General features: G+C 46.3%; 1 protein-coding gene across 1 annotated transcript in view; it reads right to left on the bottom strand.

The window, feature by feature from the left end:
• Nucleotides 1-16,125, bottom strand: part of LOC106562708 (D-glucuronyl C5-epimerase B) — an 81,034-nt gene that overhangs the window by 24,304 nt on the left and 40,605 nt on the right. The window contains exon 3 of the mRNA XM_045708959.2: nucleotides 4,430-4,959. Coding sequence (XP_045564915.1) covers nucleotides 4,430-4,946 — 517 coding nt within the window. The 5' untranslated portion in view covers nucleotides 4,947-4,959. The remainder of the gene's footprint in view (nucleotides 1-4,429; nucleotides 4,960-16,125) is intronic.

The following is a 16,125-nucleotide window of genomic DNA, read 5'->3' as shown; positions in this document are numbered from 1 at the left end:
CAGGCTCATCCTGACATGATCCTCCAGCATGACAATGCCACCAGCCATACTGCTCGTTCTGTGTGTGATTTCCAGCAAGACAGGAATGTCAGTGTTCTGACACAGCCAGCGAAGAGCCCAGATGTCAATCCCATTGAGCACATCTGGGACCTGTTGGATCGGCAGGTGAGGGCTAGGGCCATTCCCCCCAGAAATGTCCGGGAACTTGCAGGTACCTTGGTGGAAGAGTGGGGTAACATCTCACAGCAAGAACTGGCAAATCTGGTGCAGTCCATGAGGAGGAGATGCACTGCAGTACTTAACCTGTTAGGGCTAGGGGGCAGCATTTGCACGTCTGGATAAAAAAATGTACCCGATTTAATCTGGTTACTAATCCTACCCAGTAACTAGAATATGCATATACTTATTATATATGGATAGAAAACACCCTAAATTTTCTACAACTGTTTGAATGGTGTCTGTGAGTATAACAGAACTCATTTGGCAGGCAAAACCCTGAGACATTTTCTGACAGGAAGTGGATACCTGATGTGTTGTATTACCTTTAAACCTATCCCATTGAAAAACACAGGGGCTGAGGAATATTTTGGCACTTCCTATTGCTTCCACTAGATGTCACCAGCCTTTACAAAGTGTTTTGAGTCTTCTGGAGGGAGATCTGACCGAACAAGAGCCATGGAACGATGATGTCCCATTAGACACCTGGCGCGCGAGTTCATGTTGGGTACCCTCGTTCCAATACGTTATAAAAGAGTATGCATTCGTCCACCTTGAATATTATTCATGTTCTGGTTAAAAAAGGCCCTAATGATTTATGCTATACAACGTTTGACATGTTTGAACGAACGGAAATATATTTTTTCCCCTCGTTCATGACGAGAAGTCCGGCTGGCTTAGATCATGTGCTAACAAGACGGAGATTTTTGGACATAAATGATGAGCTTTTTTGAACAAAACTACATTCGTTATGGACCTGTGATACCTGGAAGTGACATCTGATGAAGAGAATCAAAGGTAATGGATTATTTACATAGTATTTTCGATTTTAGATCTCCCCAACATGACGTCTAGTCTGTATCGCAACGCGTATTTTTCTGGGCGCAGTGCTCAGATTATTGCAAAGTGTGATTTCCCAGTAAGGTTATTTTTAAATCTGGCAAGTTGATTGCGTTCAAGAGATGTAAATCTATAATTCTTTAAATGACAATATAATATTTTACCAATGTTTTCTAATTTTAATTATTTAATTTGTGACGCTGACTTGACTGCCGGTTATTGGAGGGAAACGATTTCCTCAACATCAATGCCATAGTAAAACGCTGTTTTTGGATATAAATATGAACTTGATAGAACTAAAAATGCATGCATTGTCTAACATAATGTCCTAGGAGTGTCATCTGATGGAGATTGTAAAAGGTTAGTGCATCATTTTAGCTGGTTTTATGGTTTTGGTGACCCTGTCTTTGACTTGACAAAACATTACACACAACTCTTGTAAATGTACTGTCCTAACATACTCTAAATTTATGCTTTCGCCGTAAAACCTTTTTGAAATCGTAAAACGTGGTTAGATTAAGGAGATGTTTATCTTTCAAAGGGTGTAAAATAGTTGTATGTTTGAAAAATTTGAATTTTGACATTTATTTGGATTCAAATTTGCCGCTCTTGAAATGCACCTGCTGTTGATTGAGTGTACCACGGGTGGCACGCTAGCGTCCCACCTAGCCCATAGAGGTTAATGCAGCTGGTGGCCACACCAGATACTGACTTACTTTTTATTTTGACCCCCCCCCCCTTTGTTCAGGGACACATTATTCCATTTCTGTTAGTCACATGTCTGTGGAACTTGTTCAGTTTATGTCTCAGTTGTTGAATCTTATATTCATACATGTTAAGTTTGCTGAAAATAAACGCAGTTGACAGTGAGGACGTTTATTTTTTTGCTGAGTTTACATATATATACGCATACATATGCACACACACACACACACACACACACGTTCAAAAGTTTGTGGTCACTTAGAAACGTCCTTGTTTTTGAAAGAAAAGTACATTTCTTGTCCATTAAAATACCATCAAATTGATCAGAAATACAGTGTAGACATTGTGTTAGCTAATCCAACTTTATCATTTTAAAAGGCTAATTGTCATTAGAAAACTCTTTTGCAATTTTGTTAGCACCACTGAAAACTGTTGTGTTGATTAAAGAAGCAATAAAACTGGCCTTCTTTAGACTAGTTGAGAATCTGGAGCGTCAGCATTTGAGGGTTCGATTACAGGCTCAAAATGGCCAGACACAACTTTCTTCTGAAACTCGTCAGTCTATTCTTGTTCTGAGAAATGAAGGCTATTCCATGCGAGAAATTGCCAAGAAACTGAAGATCTCGTACAACGCTGTGTACTACTCCCTTCACAGAACAGCGCAAACTGGCTCTAACCAGAATATAAAAGAGGAGTGGGAGGCCCCGGTGCACAACTGAGCAAGAGGACAAGTACATTAGTGTCTAGTTTGAGAAACAGATGCCTCACAAGTCCTCAACAAAACACCAGTATGTAAACATTATTAAAGTGACCAGTGATTCCATGTCTATGTACATAGGGCAGCAGTCTCTAAGGTGCAGAGTTGAGTAACCGGGTGGTAGCCGGCTAGTGAGTAAGTTCAGGGCAGGGTACTGGGTGGAGGCCGGCTAGTGATGGCTATTTAACAGTCTGATGGCTTGAGATTTTTCCAGTCTCTCGGTCCAAGCTTTGAGGCACCTGTACGGACCTCGCTATCTGGATGATAGTAGGGTGAATAGGCCGTGGCCCGGGTGGTTGATGTCAATTATCTTTTTAGCCTTCCTGTGACATCAGGTGCTGTAGGTGTAAAACACTCACAGAAAATAAGCGACATCCTCACCACACATATCTGATCAGAGATTAAAACCACAGGTACCCACACATGGAGACCCTCACTCCATTGTCTACCAATAGTCCACCATCTCCACGTTGTGAAACAGGAGACCCCTGCGTAGCGGTACAAGCACAAAATGGTGCTCCATTAAGTTGCCACAATCAGGTCTCGTGATCTGCCCGATCAAATCCCAGTTTCATTTGCTTAATGCAACTCAATTGATGGTGCATTATTCACAAGGGGCCAGTGGTGGATTACTCAAGCCTGGTTTCCTGGAAAATTCTCCTGTAGACTGTGCAGCTAAATGGCTCTTAAGCACGTACGGACACTGTCCTTTAAGACGGGTCCGTTCAGACTGCTTTTACATGGCCCTGACGTGCCATGTATAAACTAGTGTGTGATAGAGCTTTAGTAGTTATTTTCCTGGTCCCTGTTTATGGACTTGCAAGGAGGGGTTATGGAGTTGAGGACAAAGGCAATGAATGTTGGGCTACTTTGCTTTCTTACATTTGACTATTCACAGAATTCTTCCAATCCTGGTCTTGGGGTGGGACCATTCACAGGGCCCAAAAAAATCCACATTGCGGAGAATGAGGACGGAATCACGGAATCCAGATATTAAAACGGATTTCAACAATATTCAAAAATGTATTGAACTTAGTAGAAAGCACATTAATTTGCCCAAGACAATACTAGAACAGAATGCATCAGTGATTCGTATTTTCCTGCAACTTTATGAGTCTGCGCGGCGAGCGTATGCCCGAGTCTGCGCGGCGAGCGTATGCCCGAGTCTGCGCGGCGAGCGTATGCCCGAGTCTGCGCGGCGAGCGTATGCCCGAGTCTGCGCGGCGAGCGTATGCCCGAGTCTGCGCGGCGAGCGTATGCCCGAGTCTGCGCGGCGAGCGTATGCCCGAGTCTGCGCGGCGAGCGTATGCCCGAGTCTGCGCGGCGAGCGTATGCCCGAGTCTGCGCGGCGAGCGTATGTCTGCACATTGTGTAGCCGTTAGGGATGATGCTAATTATAACCATCTTCTGTTGATGGAAAGGCTTTCCCAAAAACCTTACCAATTAAAATGTCTACCACAAAGTAGCCTATGCCTACCTGGCAGAATGATATCATGACCATTTGCATCAATCCAGTGGCCATTTGTTTTGAAAACTCTGCAGCCACATGAACGCTACACAAACGTCGGTAACTAAACAGTCTCTCGTTGGTTCATACTACAACCCAAAATCAAAAAAAGATCACATTATGTTATTTTTCTATTTTTAAAATTACAGAAACCTTGAAAAACCAAAACGGAGAAAACAAAATTTTGGGAAAAACAAATAAGATTTTATAAGGCCATACATTCGTGATGGTATTGATCAATAAGTAGTAATTAAGGCGATTAAAGGATTGATAGACAGGCTCTGATTTCCTGTGCGTCAGGTGAATCAAAAATATTGGTTGTAATATGGTTGGCTGGAATTAAATGCCTTTCCTCGTGGACAGTGTCACAGATCAATGTTGGCGCCTCAAGGGATTTGACTCACCTTCCACTCCACTGATGCACTTGACGCGGTCGCGCACCTCCACGTTGTATGCCTCGAAGGACATGAAGACGCCGTCCGGGTGGTAGGGCTCGCGCTGCGCGTACACCTTGGAGTAGCTGTGCTGGAACTCGAAGCGCTCGTAACCGTCGTACTGCACCACCTTGCCGTACACGTCAAAGTACTTCTCCAGCCAGCTGAAAGGAAAGTACACTTCAGCACCGTCCCGCCGACCCTTTATCGTGACGTCGTCGTTAATCAGGCAGTCGATCTCTTCGTACTTGATGCCGGCAGCTCCGCCTACTATGGGCGGCGGCTCCGGGGGCTGCGGGGGTTGCTGTTGGCTGCTAATGCTGGCATCGCCCCCCTTGGCGCTGGGGGGAGGCGGCGGGGCCCGCGGGAGGAAGCGCAGGGCGGTGTCGCTGGAGCAGCGGTTCCACAGAAGCACGGTGAGGAGGGTGAAGAGGGCGCAGATGACGATCAGGGTCTTGTAGTTGACCCGGGCCGCCAGGCAACGCATGGTCACAGCACGCCTGCACAGGGGATAACAGAGACTTATTAATAGTATCATTTGACAACATTAAGTATATAAAACACATACAGTGCCTTGGGAAAGTATTCAGACTCCAGAACTTTTTCCACATTGTTACGTTACAGCCTTATTCTAAAATGGATTAAATCGTCTTCCCCTCTCAATCTACACACAATACCCCATAATGACAAAGCAAAAACAGGTTTTTATACATTTTTGCAAATGTATTACAAATAGAAAAACTGAAATATCAGATTTACATAAGTATTGTGGAGGGGTCTGAAAACTTTCCGAAGGCACTGTAGATACAGGCAGCCTTCCTACTTCATTTGCCGCAGAGGAAGGAGTTTAATGGCTGTGATAGAAAACTGAGGATGGCTCAACAAAAAGGAGGAAGTCGGTACAGAAAACAAATACTCCAAAATATGCATCCTGTTTGCAACAAGGCACTAAAGTAATACTGCAAAAAAATGTGGCAAAGCAATTAACTTTTTGTCCCAAATACAAAGTGCTATGTTTGGGGAAAATACAATACATTACTGAGCACCACTCTCCATATTTTCCTCATGTTATGGGTATGCCTGTAATTGTTAAGGACAAGGAAGATTTTCAGGATAAAAAAAATTAACTGAATGGAGCTAAGCACAGGCAAAAACCTAGAGGAAAACCAGGTTCAATCTGCTTTCCACCAGATACTAGGAAATTAATTAACATTTCAGCAGGACAATAACCTAAAACAAAGCCAAATTTACACTGGAGTTACTCACCAAGAAGACAGTGAATGTTCCTGAGTGGTAGAGTTACAGTTTTGACTTAAATTTACTTGGAAAATCCATCGCTAGACCTGAAAAATGGTTGACTAGCAATGATCAACAACCAAATTTGACAGAGCTTGAAGATATATATATATTTTTTTAAATAAAATGTTGCACAATCCAGGTGTTGAAAGCTCTTGGACACTTACCCAGAAAGACTAGTCTCTGCCAAAAGGTACTTCTACAAAGTATTAACTCAGGGGTGTGATGGTGGTGTAAATTAGACATTTCTGTATTAAATGTAATAGATTGGCAAGAACATTTCTTTTCATATACATTTTGAAATTCAGACTAACAACATGTGGAATAAGTCAAAGAGAATGAATACTTTTGAAAAGTGTTTTTCCCCCCCCCTCAGACTTAAATAAACAATTCCAGGTGAAAGTTCATAGCTTTCCAGGGGAGGGGGAAACACACACACAACTTCTATATGAATAAAATAGTGTAAAACGGCTGTCAACTCAACTGGTTGTAAATACCTGCAGTTAACTTCTGCTATACGTTAGGTGATCAAGAACATTGCCTTCTTCATTTTACCCGTCATATTATTATGAAGCTTACGGTAGTCCCCAGTCACGTGGCATTTGTTTACAAGCATACGACGATGACGACAGACCGGAGCCTTGAGTCGCTTTACTGTTGTGCAGCATGCACCAGGTGATCTAATTACAGATTAGAATTCACAGCTAAATGTTTGCCAGCTAGATATCCTATAACTATTAACTTGTCTAAAATGTGCTAAATGTTTTACAGTTAAATATGCAGCAAAAAAAATAATCAAGCATTCACTTGGTAACAGCAGAGAATCCCCTCTTGGATCAAGAGCCTAGCTGGCTAATATTTGTTTTGTGTAGCAAACTGAGTAGCATTTTTGAGTTGCTTGTATAGTTCAGTAAGAAACTGTACAAAAATGTTTACAACGCGATCATTAGCATTCTCTGGGATTTTACATGTACTTGTTAGCATTGCTAATCCTCAGATTGCAGAGTATTATTGGGGTTTGAAAACCACGGCCCTTGTGATCAGTGCCGATATTACTGAATATCCCCGTATGACAAGGTCGGTATGAAGGTATGACTACCTGGATACCGCAAAAGCAAAGAAAGCATTGGCGTCAACATGGTCCAGCATCCCTGTGGAACGCTTTCGACACCTTGTAGAATCCATGCCCTGACGAATTGAGGCTGTTCTGAGGGAAGGGGGGGGGGGCTCAATTTTATGAAGGTGTTCTTAATATTTTGTATACTCCGTGTGCTTCTGCTATACCACTACTACTGTCACCGTATGTGTGGATCAACATCTTCAACAAAAACACATGCAACGTGTTATCTGGGAGCTCCATTGATACAAACAAGAGAGGTGTTGGGATGTGGAGAAAAACAGCACAGATAGTCACTCCAACACTAGCCTACTGCTCTACACCGACAGGTCTGGGCTCCCCAGCTCACGGTTCTAGACAGAGACGACAGGTCCGGGCTCCACAGCTCACGGTTCTAGACAGAGCAGACAGGTCCGGGCTCCCCAGCTCACGGTTCTAGACAGAGCAGACAGGTCCGGGCTCCCCAGCTCACGGTTCTAGACAGAGCAGACAGGTCTGGGCTCCCCAGCTCACGGTTCTAGACAGAGCAGACAGGTCTGGGCTCCCCAGCTCACGGTTCTAGACAGAGCAGACAGGTCTGGGCTCCCCAGCTCACGGTTCTAGACAGAGCAGACAGGTCTGGGCTCCCCAGCTCACGGTTCTAGACAGAGCAGACAGGTCTGGGCTCCCCAGCTCACGGTTCTAGACAGAGCAGACAGGTCTGGGCTCCCCAGCTCACGGTTCTAGACAGAGCAGACAGGTCTGGGCTCCCCAGCTCACGGTTCTAGACAGAGCAGACAGGTCTGGGCTCCCCAGCTCACGGTTCTAGACAGAGCAGACAGGTCCGGGCTCCCCAGCTCACGGTTCTAGACAGAGCAGACAGGTCCGGGCTCCCCAGCTCACGGTTCTAGACAGAGCAGACAGGTCCGGGCTCCCCAGCTCACGGTTCTAGACAGAGCAGACAGGTCCGGGCTCCCCAGCTCACGGTTCTAGACAGAGCAGACAGGTCCGGGCTCCCCAGCTCACGGTTCTAGACAGAGCAGACAGGTCCGGGCTCCCCAGCTCACGGTTCTAGACAGAGCAGACAGGTCCGGGCTCCCCAGCTCACGGTTCTAGACAGAGCCGACAGGTCTGGGCTCCCCAGCTCACGGTTCTAGATGACAGGTCTGGGCCCCACAGCACACGGGTGATCAATTAAGGAATATTGATTACACAAAGTAGACTAAACCGCTTAAGAAGATGCAAGGTGATTGAGGAACATCTGCAGATGAGTTGATGAGAATCGAATGCAGATTAACTTGAGGAAAGGAACCAGCATTATGGTAAATGTGATGACGAGCAGCATTGGCAATTAGTTGTTTGTGTACGCCTTTGCAGATGCTTCCGCTTGAGGGTTGGGAATGGAAAACATTCATTCAACTACCACTTCAGAGGCTTGCATAGACCAATTGACATAGCGCATCTGTCAGCATTGGCCATTTTAAATGAGCACAGGGGTGGAGGTTGAACAAGGAGTAAATAACTAGAATAGTGGTTTCCAAATAGTGGATCACAGACAGCCACAACCAAAGAGGGACTAAACACTTGTCTACGAGAACGGTATTAAGAACTTGAAATGCTTTGAGGTGAGGGTCAAAACTAGATAAAAGGCTGGAGTAGACGTCTACCAGGCGAACGAGACGCGTCGATTCATTCACCCAATTAACAGTGCCAATCAGCGCGGGTACGAGGCTCACGTCAGCCATGTTGTTTCTGGCATTTCCATCGTCCTGAGAGAAATCAATAGGCAAACCCCCTCACTAATTACAGCTTACGGCGCTAGGAGTTGCAGATGCAGCAACGACAAAGGCTCGGCCTTCCCACAATACAGGAGGCGAGAGAGAGGGTAGAAAATCATTACTTCCAAGAGCATCTCAATGCTTCAGCTTAATCCAGCCACAGCTAAAGGTCAGCACAATGAATGCGCATTAATTCCACAATGGGAGCAATCTGCCCTAGCAACGCCGAGTCAAATTACAACGATAATGGTCTCCAACAAAGTTCTACACCAAGGACAAGCATGTAGCCAGACAAGGGTGACCAGAGTCAGGAAGTTCCAGTTCTCTCTAATAGGCGTGTAGAGTAAAGGCATGATATGATACAGGATATGAGGCAGTATAGGCTACTCTCTTAAGAACAGCCTTGAGTGCTGGGTGATTTAAAAATGTCAGTCAAATGATCAATAATATAATAATGCTCTTAGAAAAAATGTTTATTTTATTTACAATCTGTAGACACTGAGAATAGAAAGGTTCAGAACTTTTGTTAAACATCACAGCTGAAAACTATATACTAAATAGAAACAAAAACTGGATGGTGTTCAGAGATAGATGGGAGGGGAGCTGAAAGATGGGCCTAAAAACAAACAAAATATAACTATTGTAAAATATACAGTGTCCGTATACACTGGAAGTAGAAGCCTAAGTGTTGTTGTCGATTCGTTTACTCCAATTAGGGGAGGAGTGGTAGGGTTAGGGGGAAATAAAGAAAAACATTCACAGTACCAGTCAAAAGTTTGGACACAGGGTTTTTATTTTTTTATTATTTCTACTATTTCTACATTGTAGAATAATAGTGAAGACATCAAAACTATGAAATAACACATGTAGTATCCCACCCAAAAAAGTGTTAAACAAATCAAAATATATTTTATATTTGAGATTCTTCAAAGTAGCCACCCTTTGCCTTGATGACAGCTTTGCACACTTGGCATTCTCAAACAGCTTCATGAGGTAGTCACCTGGAATGCATTTCAATTAAAAACAGGTGTGCCTTGTTAAAAGTTAAGGAAAGAAATTCCACAAATTAATTCATTTCAGCCAAATCAGTTGTTGCGACAAGGTAAGGGTGGTATACAGAAGATAGCCCTATTTGGTAAAAGACCAAGTCCATACTATGCTTATTTGAGCTGTTCTTGGCAAAGGGAAACGACAGTACATCACTACTTTAAGACATGAAGGTCAGTCAATGCAGAAGATTAAGAACTTTGAAAGTTTCTTCAAGTGCAGTCGCAAAAACCAACTGGCCACAGGAAAGAAAAGACCCTCTGCTGCAGAGGATAAATTCATTAGTTACCAGCCTCAGAAATTGCAGCCCAAATAAATGCGTCACAGAGTTCAAGTAACAGACATCTCAAAATCAACTGTTCAGGGGAGACTGCGTGAATCAGGCCTTCAAGGTCGAAATGCTGCAAAGAAACCACTACTAAAAGGACACCAATAAGAAGAGACTTTCTTGGGCCAAGAAAACAATATTTTTTCTTCCAATCGCCATGTCTTCATGAGATGCAGATTAGGTAAATAGATGATCTCCACATGTGTGGTTCCCACAGTGAAGCATGGAGGAGGAGGTGTGATGGTGTGGGTGTTCTTTTGCTGGTGACACTGTCAGTCATTTATTTAGAATTCAAGGCACACTTAACCAGCATGGCTACCACAGCATTCTGCAGCGATACGCCATCCCATTTGATTTGCGCTTAGTGGGACTATCGTTTGTTTTTCAACAGGACAATGACCCAAAACACACCTTCAGGCTGTGTAAGGGCTATTTGACCAAGAAGATTGATGGAGTGCTGCACCAGATGACCTGGCCCGCAGAGTGAAGGAAAAGCAGCCAACAAGTGCTCAGCATATGTGGGAACTCCTTCAAGACTGTTGGAAAAGCATTCCAGGTGAAGCTGGTTGAGAGAACGCCAAGAGTGTGCAAAACTGTTGTCAAGGCAAAGAGTGGCTATCTCAAATATATTTTGATTTGTTGAACACTCTTTTGGTTAATCCATGATTCCATATGTGTTATTTCATAGTTTTGATGTCTTCACTATCATTTCTACAATGTAGAAAATAGTAAAAATAAAGAAAAACCCTTGAGTAGGTGTCCAAACTTTTGACTGGTACTGTATACATTTTAAAAACAGCCTGGTGTTAGTAACCCAGCTGACAATATGAACCCTGAAGATCATATGTTGGTGATCATGTTCTAACAATAGTTGCTGCAAATACATGAGCTGTATGGGGTGGGTTAGAAACACACTTTCCAATAAGAGAGAGGACTTCCATTTGGAAATAGGTCTACACATGCTTCTCTCCAAGTATCAACTGCTGGAGGGTAAAAGTCAACTCTGCACTTGCAGTTACCAACTTTAAGTGTCATGTCATGTGAAAAATCTGCTTTGGCAGACCTCTGCATATGTAAAATATTGCTGTATGAATAAAAGTATCATTGATATTTGGAGAAAAGTCAGCGTAGTGTAGAGATGAATGATTGGGCTGCTAGGAGCTCTGACAATGATGAGAACTCTGGAAGGAAGCCTGGGGACTGCACAGTGAAAGATAAGCAGACTGTCTCCATCTTATCAGGGCCTGACTATAAATAATTGTATCTTATTAGGTGGTTTGCTGCCGGCAGAGCTCAGTCAGTGGCATGGCTACTGGCTATACCACTAGGCTTCACTGAGTCCAGCCAATCACAGCCTGCCTAAACCAGGACAACACCATAGTGACTAGACAAGTGGGCAAGGATAAATCTAGAACTTATTTCGCATTGCTTGTGATTCATTCATGTTCTCGCTCTCACCACCTTTCATGAATCCACATCTTGTGATTCATATGATCAGACTGTTAAAACGGATCTCCTCAAGGTTCTGGAAAAGGAGCCACTTCAATAAAAACCTGTAGCATCTTTCAATTCACTTGTGAACGTAACCCATTTATTATGTACGACTAAACTACAGCTCAGACAACACCACTAGGCTATATCTAGTGGACTAGACAGTAGCAGTGTTTTCATGGATCATTTCGGCCCAAATCCACTTAAGTGCATGAGATATGGATGGGCCTCTGTGTAATCCAAGGGCAATCAGCTTGACTACGGATGTGTTTCCCAGATTTAATCCCTCTGGTAATATCCACAACTTGAACTACAGACTTAGAGGGAAAGTACTCCAAAACAACAGACAACAAACCGGATACGGAGTACAAGGCTGTTGAGGATAAAAACCCTCCATGCCTGACAGATTGTGGGGGGGGGGGGGGGGGGCTTTTCAGCTTAAAATGCGCCAACGTCCTGCTTCGGAGAATTGAAAGATACTTAATTTGACACAGCGGCATGGGACCTGCATTTAAAATGAGTGCATCAATCTGTAGCCAACACACATGACCAAATGCCCTCCCAGTATGCTTTAAGAGTTTATCTGTCACCACGGCGCTCTGCCCAGAGTTCACGCCCACTCCCCGTCCTCATCCTGGTGATGCATGGCCTTCCCAGGGGGCCAAGGGGGAGGGACGAGACACAGGAGGAAAGGAAGGACTATTGAAATGCTGCTAAGCATACTGCTGAGCTTAAAACAGCCTAGCCTTTAGCCTTGATAAATGTGTGTATGGGGGGGGGGGGGGGGGGTAGGTTCTCCACTGTCTGAGCTTAAAACAGCCTTAATAATAAAGATGTGTGTGTGTGTGTGTGGGGGGGGGGGTTATCCACTGAGCTTAAAACAGCCTAGCCTTTAGCCTTGATAAGGTGGGGGGGGGGGGGTGTCTCAGTAATGTGAGAACATCCACTGCCCTTGGCCTCCACCCCAGCCTTGGCAACCTGGCCCTTGGGAGCATAGGGGCTACATTGTCTTTCGATGCTGTCCCGATAATGGCCATCAGAGGTGGGAGGAGGAAGGCTGGCCCTGGCACTAGGGACTGTGGAGTCTGAAAGGACTGCTTTCAGGTTTAGTGGCCTCTGCTCTGAGTGGATGGTTTGGCTCCGGTCACCTTATGGTTGTCAGAACCCTTCCACTCAGAGTTTTTTTATAAACACTGACTGGGCATCAACGTTGAGACAAAATGAAGAGGGCAGCTGCTGCTGCTAGCATGCTGATGATGTAGGACTACATGTGGCGTTTTGTTGGCTTCCAAGGGGTTGGGACGACATGCCATATTGGGCCCAACCTGCCCAGCCAGGTGGGGTTAGGCGACTACGGCGAGCTTGACAGAACGGTCATCAGATATACTGTCCAACACTTCAGGCCATTTAAGTTCCAGGAATAGATCAGAGGCAGGTGCATGCCAGGCTTGCTAAGACTTGAAAATCAGTCAAAAAGCTGGTTGAAATACAATGCATTGCTTCTAGGCAACATGAGCTATGGCAAAACTTACAAACAGTCCTTGAAGACCAACAGAGACATAATAGTATGTCTAACCTTGGACGGTTGGAGCAGAGGTCAATCGATATGTTGAAGAGGTCCATGTCTAACCTTGGACCCCTTCAAACAGATTGACCTCTGCTCCAACCATCCAAGGTTAGACATGGACCCCTTCAACATGTCGATTGACCTCTGCTTCAACTGTCCATGTCTAACCTTGGCTGGTTGGAGCAGAGGTCAAATCGATATGTTGAAGGGGCTTACGTGTTGAGAAGTACCTTTGTGATCAGAGGTCACGGGACTGTAAACACTGAACACAGAAGCCATGAGGAGGGAGGTCTGCGAGTTCCAATTGCTCGCAGCTTCTCCGGTCATCTCTGACATCACTCATAGGCAAGCTCCGATGACAGGCGTTTGCTCATCGGGTGAATGCTGGCAGCAGCTGCGCTGCATTGTTAACGCGTCAGAAATCTCTGGATGCAATAACAGCTGCTTCACAACTACCCAGGATACACCGTGCTCAAGAGTATCTCATTCTGCCTTGGAACGTCAACAGACTGCCAACATACCAGCTGGCCAGTTAGTTTAATGTGCATGTATAAAAAGGGGGGGATACTTTAACCCTTCACACAACAGCAAGAAAACAGAAAAGGGGGTGGTTGGATTGGCTACAGTACGCCTGCTAAAGCCAATCTCCTACTACAAGTTCAGTTTATAATGAAGAGACCGCGAAAAGAGCAAAACAAGTGGGCCTAACATTGTTTTTCAAATGTGAGCAGAGGGTTTGTGTTGTTTTACTGATAACATGGGGAGGGATGAGGAACATCCTGCAGTGTTTAGGTTCATTTCCTGTCATTATCTCTCAATACAAAGGTGTAGCGTCGTTTAGGCAAAAGCACTCATGTCCTACGACCTTTGCCTTCATACCAAAACCACCATCTGCAGTACAAAGGGTGCTAGTGATGATTATTCAGCATTAAGATCATTGGAACCCCATCTCACAAGCACCTAAAAGTATGTTTTCATTGGTATGCTTAGGCAATATCAAGTGTGTATGAATACCAAGAGGGGGGGGGGGGGGAATATTCTCATGCTAGCAGACCTTTTCTTTTTAATGGCAGTCCTCTGGATGTTCTGGACTTTCTCTAGGTACCTGCTTATCTCCCGGCTGATTTCAGAGCAGAATAAACCCTTCATGACATGCCAGCCCACTGTAGCAGCAGAGCCCGGGGATGGGCAGCCCACTGTAGCAGCAGAGCCCGGGGATGGGCAGACCACTGTAGCAGCAGAGCCCGGGGATGGGCAGACCACTGTAGCAGCAGAGCCCGGGGATGGGCAGACCACTGTAGCAGCAGAGCCCGGGGATGGGCAGACCACTGTAGCAGCAGAGCCCGGGGATGGGCAGACCACTGTAGCAGCAGAGCCCGGGGATGGGCAGACCACAGCAGCAGCAGAGCCCGGGGATGGGCAGACCACTGTAGCAGCAGAGCCCGGGGATGGGCAGACCACAGTAGCAGCAGAGCCCGGGGATGGGCAGACCACTGTAGCAGCAGAGCCCGGGGATGGGCAGACCACAGTAGCAGCAGAGCCCGGGGATGGGCAGACCACAGTAGCAGCAGAGCCCGGGGATGGGCAGACCACAGTAGCAGCAGAGCCCGGGGATGGGCAGACCACAGTAGCAGCAGAGCCCTGGGATGGGCAGCCCACTGTAGCAGCAGAGCCCGGGGATGGGCAGCCCACTGTAGCAGCAGAGCCCGGGGATGGGCAGCCCACTGTAGCAGCAGAGCCCGGGGATGGGCAGACCACAGTAGCAGCAGAGCCCGGGGATGGGCAGACCACAGTAGCAGCAGAGCCCGGGGATGGGCAGACCACAGTAGCAGCAGAGCCCGGGGATGGGCAGACCACAGTAGCAGCAGAGCCCGGGGATGGGCAGACCACAGTAGCAGCAGAGCCCGGGGATGGGCAGACCACAGTAGCAGCAGAGCCCTGGGATGGGCAGCCCACTGTAGCAGCAGAGCCCGGGGATGGGCAGCCCACTGTAGCAGCAGAGCCCGGGGATGGGCAGACCACTGTAGCAGCAGAGCCCGGGGATGGGCAGACCACAGTAGCAGCAGAGCCCGGGGATGGGCAGACCACAGTAGCAGCAGAGCCCGGGGATGGGCAGACCACAGTAGCAGCAGAGCCCGGGGATGGGCAGACCACAGTAGCAGCAGAGCCCGGGGATGGGCAGACCACAGTAGCAGCAGAGCCCGGGGATGGGCAGACCACAGTAGCAGCAGAGCCCTGGGATGGGCAGACTTTAGTTTTTATCCCTCTGCTGTTTCCTGGTGGAAAACAAAATCTAACAGCCATCATTGCGATAACGCCCCAGCGCCGGTGAGCTGCCCTTGGGGAGGTATCGGAGCAGAAGTCCCGGTGTTTGTGCAGCCAGGTGTTCCAGCCCCAACTAGACACTCATGACATGTTCAGTGGTCTCTGGGTGAATTCAGGCAGGGGCTCAGACTGCTGTAAATAATAAGCGCTGGCTGGCTGGAGCTCAGGGGCCTGTTAACTCCTATTGTGTCGGAGACGAGAAGGGTGTCCGTGTGTGTGTGTGTGTGTGTGTGAGGCAGCTCGTTAGAAAAGACAAACACGCCTCCCATAAATGTGCTCCACTGTAGGTCGTCTCACTCCTCTTCATCAGTTAATGCATGGCTCACTCAGTAACATTTAGGCGTTGACAGCATCACTACCAAGGTTGAGGCCAAATTCTCCCTTGGTGGTGCCTCAATACAAGGGAAGCGACCGCGACTCAGCTTGAATAAGTCACACTGATGACAGAGTATTAATATGCACCACAGTGCATGTACCATCCACAACATTCAAATGTCTGTTCTGTAATTGTGGTAACACCCCTACACATGCCCTTTCAAGTCTTCAAATGCCTGCTGCTGCCTGGGCGTAAGAACACACCGTCACAGCGAGTTGTATCTCAGAGGAGAGGAGTAGAGAAGGACAGGGGGGGGGGAGCTAGCCCTTCATCACATATTAAAACACATCTTCTGTTAGCAATGAGTACACATTCTTCCCAAAACACCTGCTCCGTCGCCCAATCAGACGTTGGCACACGAA

This window comes from Salmo salar, chromosome 26, assembly GCF_965601325.2.
Source record: "Salmo salar chromosome 26, fSalSal1, whole genome shotgun sequence".
In the NCBI taxonomy this organism is placed as follows: domain Eukaryota; kingdom Metazoa; phylum Chordata; class Actinopteri; order Salmoniformes; family Salmonidae; genus Salmo; species Salmo salar.
The sequence above is the reverse complement of the archived record's forward strand: the minus strand, read 5'-3'. Positions and strand labels throughout refer to the sequence as shown.